The 19435-nt window shown below is 38.6% G+C and overlaps 1 protein-coding gene across 5 annotated transcripts in view; it reads left to right on the top strand.

The window, feature by feature from the left end:
* The window catches only part of UTRN (utrophin), a 546437-nt gene that overhangs the window by 264789 nt on the left and 262213 nt on the right, over positions 1-19435 (top strand). For all 5 annotated transcript variants that reach the window (XM_070461578.1, XM_070461576.1, XM_070461579.1 and 2 more), the window contains 4 exons: positions 2774-2988; positions 6223-6340; positions 8514-8719; positions 14293-14447. In XM_070461578.1, the coding sequence (XP_070317679.1) occupies positions 2774-2988; positions 6223-6340; positions 8514-8719; positions 14293-14447 (694 nt within the window). The remainder of the gene's footprint in view (positions 1-2773; positions 2989-6222; positions 6341-8513; positions 8720-14292; positions 14448-19435) is intronic.

Genomic DNA, 19435 nt, shown 5'->3' with positions numbered 1-19435 from the left:
CAAGCTTTTCTCTGAACTTGGAATATTATATCTAAACATTTATATATGGCTGATCAGCCCCTACATATGGACAGAAGAAAAGCAAAGTAATCACATACACAGTTTAGGTAAAAACTTGACTACTTAGGGAAGGAAAGGGTTAATCTAGATTGTCTGAATTAACTTTGATGGATGACCAGAAGATATCTTAATTTTCAGGTCCCTTAGGCCCATGAATGGAAGCTAGATTTTAATGTATTTACTGATTTCTTTTGATTGGCAGTGGCTCTATGGAATGTTGTGTTGAGAAGGTACATCTTAAGTCATTGAGAAAAATTGTAATTTTTTAGAAATGTCTGCGATGTAAAGAAAGAGGACAAAGAGACAGCCCTTGTGCCAAGTATTCATCAGCTTTGACCTACATTGGCAGAGTTAGCTTATGTGCCACATCAAATCTGGGGGCCCAGCCTGTCAAGGTTTTATAAAAGCAAAACCAAGGGCTTGTGCTTTCTGAGCTTGTAAAATCTGTACTGAAAATCAGTGAGCAGGAATGGACTGAGTCAATCATCTAAAAGCTTCAATCACAGAGAAGAAAGACTAAAGTCTGTGTCTTTAAGTGTGTGTCATAAGCCTAAGTGGAAAATATGGCAGATGGACAGTGCAAAATGACATTCTTGTGTTAGAACCTGTGAAGATCAAGAAAGGCAACTAAAAACAGGAATATTCAGGACCTGTCCATTAAGTGAACTGAGTGGGATTCTGCCAGCAGGTGTTTCCTAGTCTAGTGCTACTTTTTGTGAGGTGCTTATGTCCTCCACCCTTCTACAAAGACAGCCTGTGAGAGGCTGTGCTCAGCATCAGGCACGAATGGAAACATTAGAATTGCAAAGTCTTTTTTTAGCTTATTATGACTAACTTTGAGTTTCATACCCTATTACTTTGCATCTTCAAACCTAGTTTTTCCCCCCAGTTTTATTGAGAAATAACTGACATATATATCACTGTATAAGTTTGAGGTGTATAGCGTGATGGTCTGATTTACATGTATTGTGAAATGATGATCATAAATGGATCATCTTCTCAGATAGACATAATTAACAAAAGAAAAGAGAAAAAAATTTTCTTCTTATGGGGAGACCTCATACTATTTACTCTTAACTTTTCTGTTTCTCATACATCACGGTTAACTATAGCCTTCATGTTGTACATTACATCCCTAGTGTTGATCTTGTAACTGGAAGTTTGTACCTTTTGACCACCTTTTCTAATTTACCCTCCCCCTTCCCATTCACTTCTGGTAACCACAGGTCTGATTGATCTCTTTTCCTATGAAATTTTTTTTTTCTTATTTGGATACCAGATCATACAGTATTTGTCTTTATCTAGCTGACTTACTTTACTTAGCATAATACCAAGGTCCATCCATGTTGTCTCAAATGATAGGATTTTTCTCATTTTTTAATATCTGACATATGTATACATATATATTTCAATATTAACCCCTTAGCAGAGATATGGTTTACAGATATTCTTTCCTGTTCTATGTATGTTGTCTTTTCACTTTGTTGTGTTGATGGTTTCCTTTGCTGTGTAGAAGCTTTTTAGTTTGATGGTAGTCCCATTTGTTCAGTTATATTCTTCAGGTGTTATGTTCAAAGAGTCAATACCATGACCTGTGTCAAGGAGCTTCATTTCCTATGTTTTCTTCTAGGAGTTTCATAGTTTCAGGTTTTACATTAAAGTCTTTAATCTATTTTGAGTTAGTTTTTGCAAGTGGCATAAGACATTGTTCCAAATTTACTCTTTTACATGTGAATGTCCAGTTATCTTAGCATCATGTATTGAAAAGACTATCTTTTCTCTATTGTATATTCTTGGCTCCCTTGTCAAATATTAGTTGACTGTACCTGCAAATCTTTTTTAAAGTAAAAGTTCAAGAGGAGTCTAAGTATCCAGCTGTAAGAAAAGGGGTAACTAAAAGTTAGTGACTATAAATAAAGATTATTACCTAGGTATTCACAATGATGTTTATTAAGAATGACTAATACTCATGTTATGAAGTTAAGTAAAAAAGGGACAGAAAATTGCAGATAAATTGGCTTTATAATTAGAGGAAAAACATCTTGATAAAATAACACTCCTAACTTTCTCATGATTGATTTATTTTTTAAAATTTTCTCTTGATGTCAGTCTTAGTTCCTGTTAGTTGCTTTTGAGTTATTGCTGCCCTTGAATAGGCTGTGTGCATGCTAAGTTGCTTCAGTCATGCCCAACTCTGTGTGACCCTATGGACCGTAGCCTGACAGGCTCCTCTGTCCATGGGATTCTCCAGGCAAGAATACTGGACTGGGTTGCCATGCCCTCCTCCAGGGGATCTTCCCAACCCAGGGATTGAACCCGTTTTTTTTGGTCTCCTGCATTGGCAGCTAGGTTATTTACCATTAGTGCCACCTGAGAAGCCCAAAATACGGTGAGACTGTCTTTAATTAGCTTTATTGCAACCATAAGTCCTATAGATACTTCAGGAAATAACATTGCCATTTGATTATTAAAAAAAAAAATGAGGGAGGGTATGTATGTGCACTTATGGCTGATTCTTGTTGTGTGGCAGAAACCAACAAACATTGTAAAGCAATTATCCTTCAATTAAAAATTAAAAAAAACCCTCTTTCAATCATTTTACTTACTTAAACTAAAATTTACATAAATACACATATACATACATCTTCATTATATCACCAATATCAGATTATCCTGCTGTGTTATTAACACTTTGCTTCATTTTTAATTTCAGCTCATCCCAGTGTCCAAAAGGTGGTGCTAGCATCATCTGCATCAGATATTCCTGTCCTGTCTCCTCGTACTTCAGAAATTTCAGTTCCTGCTGATCTGGATAAGACGATAACAGAACTAGCCGACTGGCTGGTATTGATTGACCAGATGCTGAAGTCCAACATTGTCACCGTCGGGGATGTAGAAGAGATCAATAAGACAATTTCGAGAATGAAAGTAGGTACCTAGTGTAAAGGTTTGTCATGGAAACACCACAGCACAGGAGTAGACAAGATCTGTTTGGATCGCTTGTGTTTATCTTAAACTCTGCGAGGATGAGCTTTAAAAAATTCTTTTTTTAAAAAAAGTGTTTCTTTCCCATTTAATCTGCTGTGTTTTCATCCCACTGAATTCTTAACTTACATAAATTGTTTAAGCAGCACTTTCTTAGGAACAGGAGGGCCACTGAAAGAATCCAGGATGCTTTCAACCAAATTTTCCATCATCTGTCCGTCTTGCGGGATGAGTTGCACTTCCACTGTGAGGTGTCAGAGTGACGTGACGTTCTTCAGCTCCAACAAAGGATGATCTCTGGGCAGGGACTCTGGGTATGTCACAGTCAATGCTGCTGCCTTAGTGAGCCCGGTAGGGCGGATGTTGATGAGGATGGCGGTGGGCTTCATTAACCTCAGTTCCCGCCTCCTGATCAGGCCCTGGGTCTGGGGCATCAGGCTCACAGCCATCACAGGGTCCGACCGCTGAAGCAGGTCATCCAGCCTCTCACAGTACATGGCCCCAGCAGCTTCCTTCTCCTCCAATTTTCAGTACTCTTCTGTTAATAAACCGCTTTGGGGGCTTCCCTGATGCCTCAGATGGTAAAGCGTCTGCCTGCAATGCGGGAGACCTGGGTTCGATCCCTGGGTTGGGAAGATCCCCTGGAGAAGGAAATGGCAACCCACTCCCGTATTCTTGCCTGGAGAATCCCATGGACAGAGGAGCCTGGTGGGCTACAGTCCATGGGGGTGCAAAGAGTCGGATACGACTGAGCGACTTCACTTCACTTTCACAAGGAAGGCAACTGTGCTTGCGTCTGGAAAGCGGGGCCTCGAAAATGATTAATTAGGGGGACTCTGCATGGGAGTGAACGGCGCCGAGCCCTTCCTCAGCGAGGTTATCGTCTCCGTCCACTCCTAGGTCCCGCTGGCACCGCAGAAGCTCAGATGCCGATTCACTGACTGGAGAGGCAGTAGGTGTGAAGCAGCCCGGCCCTACCTGGTCGCCGCCAAGACGCTCACGGCATGGACCACCCGTCCGTCCCCGGGCCCTCAGAGCCGAGTCCACGTCCCTGTTAAAAAATTCTTGATCTGTCAGCCATGCTGGCTAGCTCTGATGAATAAAGCTTTTCTTGCATTTGTGTTGTTTTGCTTAAGAATGTGAGCTGTAGACTCTGTTTTTACGAGCTAAAACTGACGTCCCAAATCTGGCTGTTCATCAGTATAAATGTAAACTGGTGTTAATTTTGTCCCTAGTGTCGTATAGGCATTTGTTGAAGTGCCTTTTCAACCTGTATTTCATAATGAGCTTATTTAATTGTTGACATCATCAGTGAGACTCTCCTGACTATAATTTTATTTCTATACATACATGCCATTTGATATCAATTTTAAAGTTCTTTCTCCATATTCAGTGTATTTTTGGTCCTGGGTTATGTGTTGTCTAGGGATGCTGAAAAGAATATATCAGATAGAAACTAAGAATGAACTATGAAAAATAATAAAATAATAGCAGCTATCACTAACTCTTATTAAGTGCTTAGTGTATGCTAGGTGTCTTTCTAAGTATTTAACATGTATTATCTCATTCACTTTAGCAATCTTGTGAAGTAGGTACCAGTTTTATTCCCATATTAAAGATATACGTGACGAAGCACAGTCTAATAAAAGCCACTGGGCAGGTACAGGCCATGTGGCAGAGGAGCCAGGGTGAAGAAGGGGTTACATCCATAGTGAAGGAATGAAGACTATGTGGAATTTTGATGCTTAGAGACAAAATAAATGACATTCCTGGTATAGGGACCAGGGTGAATAAAGATTTGAGGTGGGGAGCATGAGGGATGTTTCAACAGTTGTGCAATAAGGAGGTGTAGTGGGAAGACAGTGAAGTCAGATGAAGTTCACTTTCTGAAGGAGCTTGTGGACCAAGCAAAGCTCTTGGGACTTTTAGTCTGTAAGCCATCAGTAAGCATCTTTTTTTCCCATTTTCTTTTTAAAACTGTGGCTGGAGACTGATCATAACAATGATCTGTTTGAGTAAGAAGATTGGGAATAGTGCAAGAGATGCTTAAAACAAGGAGAAAAGCCCTTCTGAGTGGCTGAGATGATGTCATTGCAATTAACGGAAATCAGAAACAGAAGAAATGGAATGTGGATAAGGGTTTGATTGATTTAGTTTCAGATACATTGTGTTGAGAGGTCCTTATGCCACTTACAAGGAAATGATCAGCATTCATTGAACTGTCTCTGTGTGATTTAGGATTAGAAGTTGTGAATAAGCCATTTAGAAATAATACTTGACACTATAGGAATAATTGACATCTGAAAAGTTAGTGAATTCACAGAGGAAGAGCTGTGGATTCTTTTTGGAAGTTGTATATTTTAATCTTTATGGCTATGTGTGAGTTCTATACCTAAAACACACCGTTTTCCTAATATTGCTAACTTTTCCCTCCTAAGAAACTCAAACTTTCTCAAGCAGCAGCTTTTTATGCCTGTGCTGTGCTGTGCTTAATTGCTCACTTGTGTTCGACTCTTTGTGTTTAGGGTCATTTAATTTGCAGTTCTTCCAGTTCGAATTTTTCCAACCCCTCATCTGCGCCCTGTAGGTGCCATTGGTTTATGTTCATTTCAGTTGTAGGACAGATGTGCAGAGCATCAGCTGCAGAAATCACTGCTAATGTTTTTGGTTTTTTGTTGCAGGGCATGGGCTTCTCTGGTTGTGACACACGGGCTCTGCGGGCTTAGTTGCTCCAAGGCATGTGGGCTCTTAGTTCCCAGAGCAGTGACTGAACCTGAATCCCTTGCAGTGGGAGGTGGATTCTTAATCAGAGACCACCAGGGAAGTCCCATTGCTAATGTTTTGAACATACTTTTTAGGTTTCAAAGGGATTTTCTTCATTTAATCTCCTCAGACTTGATATAGCTGAACTGCAAGTGCTTTTTATTATTTCTTTCTGTGGAAATAAGAGAGGTAAAGTACCTTGCCTGGTGATCCAGATAATAAGTGGGAGAACCAAGATTCGAACCTGGGACCTCTGACTCCAGATCCTGCGCTTTCTCCTCTATATCACTGATGCCTCACTGCTCCTTTCAGGAGGAAAACAACAGCTTGGATGGCAGCACACCAGTTATGCTTTGATAGTGTTTTTATCATATGGCTTATTAACCTATCTTAACCATCATTTTGTCTTGACAGATCACAAAGGCCGACTTAGAACAGCGCCATCCTCAGCTCGATTATGTCTTTACATTGGCACAGAATCTGAAAAATAAAGCTTCCAGTTCAGATGTGAGAACAGCAATCACTGAAAAATGTAAGATTTAAAAAATAAAATGATACAGCATCATTCACTTTCCTTGAAAATGGTAACATGCACATTTTTGAAGATTATTCAGCCAGAAATTAATATTATTTTATAATTTGATATTTGATAATCTCTATTAATAAAATAGCTTTCCCTTGTTTTTAAATTTTTTGTGAAGATTGTCATAATTCCCTATGAGTTCCTTAAACTATGAACAACATTACTCTTTAAGTAATTAGTAATACATTGAAGTTTTCTTTTTTTTTTTTTTTTCATTTAGGTTAGAATTTCTTTTAAAGAAACCAAAAAGACAAAAGTTAGAGAAACCCATAGGAATGCAAATCCATTCTCCTTTTATATTCACTGAAATCAAGTCTTACCATGTCTTTTAACTCCTCATAATTCAATCCAAAAATATGTATTGAGTAGCTACTGTATACCTGTGTACCTGGCTCTAATTTGAGAATACTTTAGTTAAATACAACATGAAACAAAACAAAAATTAAGTACAACTCAGCAGCAACAAAGTTCCCTGTTTCAAATTGGCTTTCTGGCCTAAAGGCTTCTGTTAAATCTGTATGACATACACAACAGTCAGGATTCTTAAGAATGTCATGTAGGGGCAATCACTGTCTGTTTGCATCATTCCCTTCCTCTCTCTAGCCCTCAGCACTGTCTGTAGCTGTTCTGAACGATATCTGTTCCTTATAACGTCCTGACATTTCCTAGTCTTCTTGCCTTTATTCACATTATGTTTTCTTCTTCTTGGCCTTCTCTCCCCAGGTGAAATTCTACTCAGCAGATAAAATGTCACCCACTCTGCAAAGTCTTTCCCACCCTCTTTTAACCCCTGGTGAACTATATTTTCTATCTTTAGTTCCTGCCATGGCCTTTCCCCCCATAATTTCATTGTAGATCTCACAATTAATTTGCTCTCCCTTCTATAAGTTGTAAATTTTCACCTCTTTGGCCCCAAGATTTCCCACACTTCCCAGGACCAATTAGGACCTTAATAAATATTTGTGGCAGAATATAAACTGGAAGGTATTTCATTACCTTGCCTAATATTTCTCAAGGAAAGTCAACTGTTCCCCGTCTTAAACATGTTTTGATTTCAACATGAATGTGACGCCAGCAAAGTTATTAGAAGAGATGAGTTAGCAGAGAACTTTTAGTATCTCACAGTGTTGGTGTGTTCTTACTAAGTGAGCCATTTTATTTCTTTTTAAATTAATTGGTAGATTGTGTGTGTGTGTTTAGTTTTGTCTGACTCTTTGCAACGCTGTGGACTGTAGCCGACCAGGGTCTTCTGTCCAAGGGATTCTCCAGGCAGCAGAGGTTGCCATTTGCTTCTCCAGGGGATCTTCCTGACCCATGGACTGAATCTAGTTGGAGACTTCTTTACCATTAGTGCCATCTGGGAAGTCCCTTCTTTTTCATAACTCCCTCTTAAAAATAGAAGAGGAAAGAAAGTAGGAGAGAGGAAACGAGAAGAGAAAGGGACAGAAAAAGAAAATGAAAGAAAGAAAAATAAAAAGAAAGAGTAAAAAAAGAGAGAGGAAAAGAGTCAGTATGGATTTTTTATAATAGAAACTGTTGATACATAGAACTTGAATCTCATTTACTTTTAGTGCTTCTCTTAAATATATAAAAACACTTCCTTTTAAAGAGGTTTCATGCTACAGAAAAACAAATGTGAAAAGAACTCTTAAATATTTTGTTTTCTCTTAAAATCAATGCTACCTTGGAGCATTTCCTTAGAGGATGACAAGTGACTGTATCTGTGGTCATAAAATTATATCATAAAGTACTGTCAAAATCTCCCTTCTTCAGACTAGGTTCTATAAATATAAACTAGGTAAGAATTAATTTTTTAAATAATTTTTTGTTTATCAGTTTAAAATAGTAAATATCTTTATTGTGAGATATTTTAATGCGATCAGAATAGAGTTTAATTCAACATTTTTTTCTTCAAGGATGATTTCAGAAATGTATCAGTCATATAGTGTGGCAGACATAATAAAATTCTTTTAAAATGTATGTACCGTTTGGCTACCTTTCTCTTTTCCATATATGACCTTATTTATGATGAATTTGGTGTCATATATTTTTTCCTTTTCCTAATGGCTGCTTTCTGGGATTTTTTTTTTTTTTTTTTTTTTTAATGTAATGCCTCCTCCAGTGGAAAAGGTCAAGACCCAGTGGGATAACACTCAGCATGGTGTGGAGCTAAGACGGCAGCAGTTGGAGGACATGATTATTGACAGTCTCCAGTGGGATGATCACAGGGAGGAGACTGAAGAGCTCATGAGAAAGTTTGAGGCGCGCCTCTACATTCTTCAACAGGCTCGAAGGGATCCACTTGTCAAACAGATTTCTGATAATCAAGTAAGTAAGGCTCATTAGTTACTGGCATTACCAATTTGTGGGATATGCTTTTTTAGTCTACTGTTAACCATAATTTTAGAACCCTTATCATAAAGTTTTCCCAAGTGCTTAGAATGTACATTGAAATTTATATAAAGAATTTTACCAGAAAGGTTTTTTGGAAAATTTCCAGAATAATGAGTAGAAATGTACATGTCTCCCAGAATTACAGCCCGCTGATTCTTTGCAGATGGAAACACACCCATGAACCAAAATCAAAAAAGAAAACACCTTCAGAATCTCAGGAATCCTCCTTTTGCTCCCCTCTGTATTTACGTTGAAGGTCATTTTTACTTATGAAATCTCCCAAAATTTTCATGAGAACTCAGTGAACAAGGGCTTCCAAGGTGACACTAGTGGTAAAGAACCCTCCTTCCAATGCAGGAGACTTAAGAGATGTGGGTTTGATCCCTGGATCAGGAAGATCCCCTGGAGGAGGGCGTGGCAGCCCACTCCAATGTTCATGCCTGGGAAATCCCATGGACAGAAGTGCCTGGCAGGCTACAGTCCATAGGGTCGCAAAGAATCAGACATGACTGAAGAGACTTAGCAGACATGTAGTGAACAAATCAAGTATTAAGTTTAGTTTCTTTTAATACCTTTATAACCAAACTGTTTTATCAATATCATCAGAGCAAGTACCTTTTTTATGATTAGTTTGATTATAGAGTTGATGTTATTGAACACTTATGGTACTTCAAAGTGCTGTTTTAAACCTCTCTACAATCATAGAAAATATTCTTGAATTGGAGGTTATGGTTGTTAGGTTATATTTTGGTATAACATTGATTTACCCTTCAGATAGCCTAGATGAAGGTGTATGCTTGTGAAGGATATAATATAGACTATACGGGAAGCAAAATCTGAAACAGGGCAGCATGTTGTTATTCTTCAGACCTGTAGACTTTTCATGATTGCAATTTAAAAATCAAGTGGCCAGGTATCCTGGTTTTCTGGATCATTCTCTATCTATCTCTATGCTATGCTATCATTATCATTCTCTATGCTATCTGCTGATTTGTTTTCACCAAATGACTCAAAAAATAATAATCAGCAAAGCCCTTGGACTCTTAACCAGAGGAATGCAATTGAAAACGATATCAGTATTTCAATCATTATATTCAGAATATTCTTTTCTAAATAGCAGCATTATGAAAAGGGAAAAAGATATGACACTGAAAGATGAACTCCCCAGTTCGGTAGGTGCCCAGTATGCTACTGGAGAAGAGTGGAGAAACAACTCCAGAAAGAATGAAGAGATGGAGCCAAAGCAAAAACAGTGCTCATTATGCATGTGACTGGTGATGGAAGTAAAATGCTATAGAATGTTAGGTGCATGAATAAAGGTAAATTGGAGTCCATGAATCAAGGTAAATTGGAAGTGGTCAAAAAGGAGTTAGCAACTGTGAACATCGACATTTTTGGAATCAGTGAACTAAAGTGGACTGGAATGGGTGAATTTAATTCAGATGATAATTATATCTACTACTGTAGGTAAGAATCCCTTAGAAGAAATGGAGTAGCCATCATAGTCAAGAAAAGAGTCTGAAATGCAGTGCTTGGGTGCAATCTCAAAAATGCAAAACTTGCCATATCTCAGTAATCCACATCTATGCCCCAACCAGTATTGCTCAAGAAGCGAAGTTAAACAGTTCTATGAAGACCTACAAGAACTTCTAGAATTAACATCCAAAAAAGCTGTCCTTTTCTTTTTTTTTTTTTTTTTTTTTGGGACCTTACAGCTAGGTTAAAGTAGGTTGAAGGATGAAGGAGAGATGAGGAGGTAGGTGAAATGCAGCAGGATATTAAGAGGCTACTGCTACATTTCTTGTTTGTAGGAAATAGGCTTCATTCAGCCTCCTTCGGAGAAGGCAATGGCACCCCACTCCAGCACTCTTGCCTGGAAAATCCCAGGGATGAAGGAGCCTGGTAGGCTGCAGTCCATGGGGTCGCAAAGAGTCGGACACCACCAAGCGACTTCACACTCACTTTTCACTTTCATGCATTGGAGAAGGAAATGGCAACCCACTCCAGTGTTCTTGCCTGCAGAATCCCAGGGATGGGGGAGCCTGGTGGGCTGCCGTCTATAGGGTCGCACAGAGTCGGACACGACTGAAGCGACTTAGCAGCAGCAGCAGCAGCCTCCTTGGGCTTCCCTGAGTTCCAAAGTGGGTGAAGTGAAGTCATTCAGTTGTGTCCGACTCTTTGCGACCCCACAGACTGCAGCCTACCATAGACTGTAGCCTACAGGCTTGCTTCTCCGTCCATGGGATTTTCCAGGCAAGAGCACCAGAGTGGGTTGCCATTGCCTTCTCCAAGGGATCTTCCCAACCTAGGGATCGAACCCAGGTCTCCCGCATTACACGCGGACGCTTTACTCTCTGAGCCACTGGGGAAGCACCAAGTTCCAAAGGGCAGCTTCAAACAGTCGCTTATCAGGGAAGGGAGAGAATCAAAGCTGTCCTTTTCATCACAGGGCTCTGGAATGCAAAAGTAGGAAGTCAAGGGATACCTGGGGTAACAGGCAAGTTTGGCCTCAGAGTACAAAATGAAGCAGGGCAAAGGCTTACAGAGTTTTGCCAAGAGAATGCACTGGTCATAGCAAACACCCTGTTCCAACAACACAAGAGAAGACTCTACACATGGACATCACCAGATGGTCAATATCTAAATAAGATTGATTATATTCTTTGCAGCCAAAGATAGAGAAGCTCTGTACAGTCAGAGAAAGAAGACTGGGAGCTGACTGTGGATCAGATCATGAGCTCCTTATTGCCAAAGTCAGCCTTAAATTGAAGAATATAGGGAAAACCACTAGACCCCTCAGGCATGACCAAATCAAATCCCTTACGGTTAAACAGTGAAAGTGACAAACTGATTCAAGGGATTAGATCTGATCAACAGAGTCCCTGAAGAACTATGGACCGAGGTTCGTGACATTGTACAGGATACAGGGATCAAGACCATCCCTAAGAAAAAGAAATGCAAAAAGGCAAAATGGTTGTCTGAGGAGGCCTTACAGAGAGCTGAGAAAAGAGAAGCGAAAAGCAAAAGTGAAAAGGAAAGATATACCCATTTGAATGCAGAGTTCCAAAGAGTAGCAAGGAGAGATAAGAAAGCCTTCCTCAACGATCAGTGCAAAGAAATAGAGGAAAACAATAGAATGGGAATGACTAGAGATCTCTTCAAGAAAATTAGAGATACCAAGGGAACATTTCACGCAAAGAGGGACAAAATAAAGGACAGAAATGGTATAGACCTAATAGAAGCAGAAGATATTAAGAGGTGGCAAGAATACACAGAAGAACTATACAAAAAAGATCTTCATGACCCAGATAACCATGATGGTATGATCACTCACCTGGAGCCAGACATCCTGGAATGTGAAGTCAAGTGGGCCTTAGGAAGCATCACTATGAATGAAGCTAGTGGAGGTGATGGAATTCCAGTTGAGCTATTTCAAATCTTAAAAGATGATGCTGTGAAAGTGCTGCATTCAATATGCCAGCAAATTTGGAAAGCTCAGCAGTGGCCACAGGACTGGAAAAGGTCAGTTTTCATTCCAATCCCAAAGAAAAGCAATGCCAAAGAATGCTCAAACTACAGCACAATTGCACTCTTCTCACATGCTAGCAAAGTAATGCTCAAAATTCTCCAAGCTAGGCTTCAACAGTATGTGAACCATGAACTTCCAGATGTTCAAGTTGGATTTAGAAAAGGCAGAGGAATCAGAGATCAAATTGCCAACATTTGTCCAATCATCAAAAAAGCAAGAGGGTTCCAGAAAAACATCTACTTCTGCTTTATTGACTATGCCAAAGCCTTTGACTGTGTGGATCACATTAAACTGTGGAAAATTCTGAAAGAGATGGGAATACCAGATCCTTTACTTGCCTCCTTAGACATCTGTATTCAGGTCAAGAAGCAACAGTTAGAACTGGAGATGAAGCAACAGACTGGTTCCAAATCAGGAAAGGAGTACATCGAGGCTGTGTATTGTCATCCTGCTTATTTAACTCATTTACAGAGTACATCATGAGAAATGCTGGGCTGGACGAAGCACAAGCTAGAATCAAGATAGCTGGGAGAGATATCAATAACCTCAGATACGCAGATGACACTACCCTTATGGCAGGAAGCAAAGAAGAACTAAAGAGCCTCTTGATGAAAGTAAAAGAGGAGAGTGAAAAAGCTGTTTTAAAACTCAGCGTTCAAAAAGCAAAGATCATGGTATCTGGTCCCATCACTTCATTGCAAATAGATGGGAAACAATGGAAACAGTAAAAGACTTTATTTTTTTGGGCTCCCAAATCACTGCAGACAGTGACTGCAGCCATGAAATTAGAAGATGCTTCCTCTTAGAAAATCTATGACCAACCTAGACAGTATATTAAAAAGCATAGACATTACTTTCTCAGCAAAGGTCCATCTAGTCAAAGCTATGGTTTTTCCAGTAGTCATGTATGGATGTGAGAGTTGGACCATAAAGAAAGCTGAGCACTGAAGAATTGATGCTTTTGAACTGGGTGATGGAGAAGACACTTGAGAGTCCCTTGGACTGCAAGGAAATCATACCAATCAATTGTAAAGGAAATTTTTCCTGATTGTTCATTGGAAGGACTGATGCTAAAGCTGAAAGTCCAATACTTTGGCCACCTGATATGAAAAACTGACTCCTTGGAAAAGACCCTGATGCTGGGAAAGATTGAAGGCAGGAGGAGAAAGGGATGACAGAGGACACGATGGTTGGATGGCATCACTGACGCGATGGACTTGAGTTTGAGCAAGCCTGGCATGCTGTAGTTCATGAGGTTGCAAAGAGTCAGACACGACTGATCGACTGAACTGAATTAGCAGCATGGTTCTGTTCTTCTGGTACTCTAGGATGGATTTTTCTGCGAGTTGCTCCAAAAATTATGGGAACATTCATTAGTCATTTAGGTTTCATGGGAAGTATCTTGATGCAGGGGCTCTCAGGGGTAAAAAAAAAAAAACATGTACCATACAGCCAATGCCTATGGACACACAGCATCAATATAGTGTACTCAGGCAACTCTCAGTAACCCTTGCTTCACTACTAGATCCACCCAACAGTTAACTTTGTAAGCAGGCATAGTGATCCAGGGGGAGGAAGATTTCCATATTGTCGATCTTTCTGTATCTCCAAGCACATATAGAGGAACTAACTCTGTAGTAAATTCATTCCTGTGAGATGCATATTCCTGTTTTGATTAGATGCATAGCATTTGTAATGAACAAGACAAATGGTTTGAGGAATTAAAATATATCGGAGAGGAAAAGATAGTAATCTTTTAACACCATCTGCTATCTACTTGCTATGTACTTGATCACTTTTCACTTCCAGAATTATTTTTGTTTGAGCTTACATGCGAGAATTTGTCTTATAATATGTTCCTTTCTTTTGATATCTGTGTCTGAAACATATTAAAACCTATTGAAAGGACCTAGTGTTTCGGTCATATTTGTAACTGAATGATCCAGTGTTAATGATTACATCTGAAATTACACCTTAGATGTTGCTTCAAGATCTGGCTCCTGGAGATGGTGTTGTAATGGCATTCGATAATGTCCTGCAGAAACTGCTGGAAGAATATGGTAGTGATGACACGAGAAATGTGAAAGAAACCACGGAGTACTTAAAAACATCATGGATCAATCTAAAACAAAGGTATTGGCTGAGGCCTTGGCAGGTGTATGTATGTATATTGTCAAGTTGAGAATTTGATTGCTTTGGCTTTCTCATGGAAGCATGTAGAAGATGTGCCTACTAGATGCATATTTTATTATTTTTTTAAAAAAAATATTATGCTGTGCTGAGTTCATATTATCAGACTTCATATAGAGTGTGATACGTTATCTAATTGAATTTCTGCTATGGAGTTTTTCCTTGAGTAAGTCTAAACCTCGACAGTGGTCATTTTATGAGTTCTGATTTTCTTATGCCTCTCAGTTTTGCCTAGAATACATTTTGTGGTACTCTGATGTTAAAGAACACTTTGGTATTATGGCGCCTGAGGGTAACATTATCCCTAATAGTGAAACATGTGCTATGTGGCCAGGTTATCCTCATTTGAGGATGTGAACACATGGATCCACACTAGACTCCTAAAATATACTAAGTGTATATTGGGCTTCAACTCATTTATTATCTTTTCTTTCCATTACTCTGTCTTGTCAGTATGTTTGGAACAGTCTAAAATAGCATGTGTTTATAAGAGAAATTTTTCTGTCACTTGAACATCTAGAATTTGGGGCAGTGTTACCAGTGGTTAGCATCTCTTTAAGGCTGTGTATTTATATTCATCTTCGGTAAAAGAAAGTGTGTACTTCCTGCATAGTACTGGGAATACCTGTGTCTAAGTGAAATTATGACTTCACACGCATCTTATATATTCAGATGCAAATGCCTGAAAGCTAATTTGATATCAAAACCACATTTATTTTGCAGTGAATAAAATGGAACACTTTATTATACATATTACTAGTAATGAATTAAAGCCAAATGTTTAGTAACAGTTTGATCTGGATGTATTTTGTACATTTTTAAAATGTCACTTTTAGTTAGAATCTATATTGTAAATTTTGGGAAACTCAAAGAAAATTATGAGTCAGTTCATGAACATGAATATGTTGCTCTGTCTCCCTTGGATTCTGGAGAAGATAAAAACAAGTGTAGGAAATACAAAACTCTGAAGTGGTTAAAGCAGAATATAGTTGTAATATTGATCTTTCTAGCAATTTAGAACAACTGCTTTTGTTTTGTTGTGACAGGTAATTTGGGCATAGTAAGGATTCTAAAACTAAGGTGGGGAAGAAGGGGAATTAAAAGCATCTTTAAAGTACAAACTTACATTCTGGGGCTGTAATGTAAAGCATGGTAATTATGGTTAACAATATTGTGTATTTGAAAATTACTAAATCTTAAAATTTCCCATCACAAGAAAAATCTGTAACCATGTGTGGTCATGGATGTTAACTAAACTTGCTGTGCAAATCATTTTGCAGTATATACATGTATCAGATCATGGTAAGCTAATATAGTCACATATGTCGATTGTATCTCAGTTAGAAACTCCAAACATAAGGATGAGAGAGATCATCCTTAAGTGTACTTTGCCTGTGTTTCCAAATATTCCATCTGTAAGAATTATGACTTTGTTTATATTGTAAACAATACTGGAAAAATTGATCACTTTGGAATGCGTGGCCTGCTTTATTTAGCAACTCCAGTTTTTTTTTTGCTTTTACTTTGTAAATATTTTAAGACAGCCTACAGCAGTAGTTAGATTAGATGGAAGAAGCAATTATAAATGAATTATATTCCAAGGTGATCTTTCATTTATCAAAGCTGAGACGACCATAGTGTTCCAGTTTCATAGTAGTTAACAAGTCATTCTCTTTACTCTATTTTCTTTCTGCATTTCAGGGGGAAATGAATAAACATGTTAATATATAGACATGATTTAGATATATTATTATCTATAAAGCAGAGAAAATTCAACAAAATTGTGGCTCACAGAATCCCAGCATGAATAATAGCTCTATTGCTAGGATTTTTTATTTTAAACAGAATGATATTTACAATTTTTAACTGTTTAATTGGAGATATTTCTAGAATATAGAAATCTTTCCTTACCTTCTTAAGTATAGTACGTGAACCTATATTAAACATTTTTTGAATCCTTGGCATTATTGTTATGAAGATAGAATTAAGGAACTGTAAGAGCTGTACATGAACCTTACAGTTCACTTAAACTGGTGTTTCTTAGCCTTCTTGACATTATCATCCCCCTTAAAGAACACTTTCAGTTTCCTGCTCCCAGGACATTGTAATACTGTGATCTGTCTTGGTACTTTATAGGTATATGATTTCTTCATAAAAAGAGCCAATTTTTCTCACTTACTCTACCACCTCACCCCACCAAAAAAACCGTTTATCTCTTCCGTTGAGAATACTTGGTTTACTGTAATGCTCTTCGGCTCAGAGAAATTAAATGACATGTTCAAAGGCACGGCACACAGCCAAGATGACATTTTTCTAAACTGAATTGTGACAGTGCTCTCCATGTTCTGAAGAATCGGTAGCAAATTTATTCAGGTTGCTATGCTTTGTGAGATTCTGTGCTTTGTTTTTAGTGTATAAATTTTATTGGCCATCTCCTCATGGTCAGGCTCTGTGCTAAGCTCTTCCCTTGTATTATTTTATCCTTACAACAACCATAAGAGATGGGCAGAATTTTCATCAACATTGTCAATGAATAAATTGAAGCAGAGAGAAGTTAAGCAAGACATAAGATCACACAGCTCATATAGACAGAGCTGAGACTGGAATCCAAATCTTTTTGCCTGCTATCAGGTTCTTACCTTCCTTTAAAAATAGTTTTCTTTTTCTTCTTTGTTATCAGAACTTTAGCTGTTGCTGATGACAGCTCTGTGTACCCACCTCTTGGATCTTTGTCATTCCAGTACTGGTTCTTATCTGTGTTGAGTTTAGAAACCTGATCTGATTAAAGATATAGGAGCATCTGCTATGTATAAATGTAACTCTCTTCCAGAACGTGGCCATTGTGCCTGTTGTAGTGGCCATGGAACAGCCTTATACTGTGGTTTTTCCCTTATCGTCCAGCCATATTCTGAATGTACATCATTGTCAGCAGCCAGATTCTGGAGGGGTGAAGGGTTATTAGATTGCCTTGGAACACTGTTATTGCGGCATAACGTGTGACGTTTAATATCAGCTTTCAGAGGAAATGTTTTGTCTGAATTGCAGTTTGACTAAGTAATTTGGCCATTCATAGTTATAGGTCCACAGTCCCTTATCTGTCATACCAAAATCCAGTAGGCTCTGATAACCGAATGCTTTGAATTGACATGAGGCTATTTATTATAGTCTTTATTTATCCTGCTTAGTGCAAATAACTTTGTTCCTAGATGCAGAAATATTAATGTGTTTGCTACTTCAGACTGTAGTTGGGGTTAATATGCCATTTAGATACTTTCATAATGGTTTCCTAATGTACAAAAAATTCTTAGTTCTTAAACATTACTGGCTCTCGATATTTTGGATTCTGTAACCAACAGGTCTATGTCTGACATTTTAAACTAATTGAAATACCTTGTGCTTAGTTGTGTCCGACTCTTTGTGACCCCGTGGACTGTAGCCTGCCAGGCTTCTCTGCCCATGCAGTTTCCAAGGCAAGAATACTGGAGTGGGTTGCCACTTCCTACTCTAGGGGATCTTTCCTGCTCAGGGATCTGATCTGTGTCTCCCGCATCAGCAGGTGGATTCTTTACCACTTAGGGCCACCTGGGAAGCCTAGGACATATCTTGACTACCATTCTTTTTACCAATGAATTTTTTTTTTTACATTTCTTAATGCCCATTAACAAATTCTGTAGTGCACATTGAGATAATGATAGTTGAAATTTACTATGGTAACTTTTGGAGCGTAGATGCCTCAGTTGGATCTGAAATGTTATTTTAACCCTGGTGTGCATGTATTCATGCATATGTGTGTATATATACACAGACACACATACTTGCACACATACATGTACATAGTTATTTATCCTGAAATATTGTGAGGGAAATGAGACAATATAACTTTATGTTATAAAGAATAAATGATCCTATAGATCATTAATTACTGGATATTTTTCTCTTTGTCCTCATCCCTGGAAGCCAGCTTTTGCTACCTACTTTAAGGCATTTCTTAGTTTGTATAGTCAGGACAGAAAGTACACTGGCTATGATATCTAATAGTTCTTGATTAACATCTGTACTTTATTCACTTATTTGTGTGAACTTTGACCAAGTTATTTCAATTCACTGAGTCTCAGTTCCTTGCTTCTTCTTCTTGTTCGTTGTTTTAGTCACTAAGTTATATCTGACTCTTTGTGTCCCCATGGACTCCTATGAAGCCCACCAGCCTCCTCTGTCCATGGGATTTTCCAGGCAAGAATCCTGGAGTGGGTTCCTTCTCCAGGGAATCTTCCCGACTCAGATATCAAACCTGCATCTGGCAGGTGGATTCTTTACCACTGAGCCACCAAGTAAGCCCCCACTTGTACAGAACATAATATCTAATGAGTGAGACTATTGTGAAGATCAGAAATTATGTATAAAAGTTCCTTGTACATGGTACATGCTCAACAAAAGATTACCCCAAATTATCATCGTCTGCTGTGTCGTACTGTGTCTTCCTTATAAATCCATTGACCTTCAGCCTGTTTGACAGTACTGTCTGTGGTTAAATGAGCGGAAGGCTGAGTCATCATCAGTTGTTTGTCTGTAGTCAATTTGAATAGTCTTTGCTTCAATTAGTGACAAAAGAGTTGGTGATCTGATTTACTGAGTACAGTATAGATTTTCTAAATGTTTATTAACAGATGGAACTTTTAGAAAATGCAGCTTTCTTGGTTGGTGTTCTTGCCTATTCAGTCTGTTATAACAAACACCACGGATTGGGTGGCTTATAAACTACAGAAATGGAAGTCTGAGATCAGGGTGCCAGCATGGTTGGGTGGGGACCCTCTTCTGGACAGACTTCCTGTTCCCCCACATGGCAGAAGGGAGAAGAGAGCTCTCTCAGGCTCCTTTTATAAGACCATTAATCTCATTCATGGTGGCTCTGCCCTCATGACCTAATTGTCTCT

Source organism: Odocoileus virginianus, chromosome 34, assembly GCF_023699985.2.
Source record: "Odocoileus virginianus isolate 20LAN1187 ecotype Illinois chromosome 34, Ovbor_1.2, whole genome shotgun sequence".
Classification (NCBI taxonomy): domain Eukaryota; kingdom Metazoa; phylum Chordata; class Mammalia; order Artiodactyla; family Cervidae; genus Odocoileus; species Odocoileus virginianus.
The sequence above is the reverse complement of the archived record's forward strand: the minus strand, read 5'-3'. Positions and strand labels throughout refer to the sequence as shown.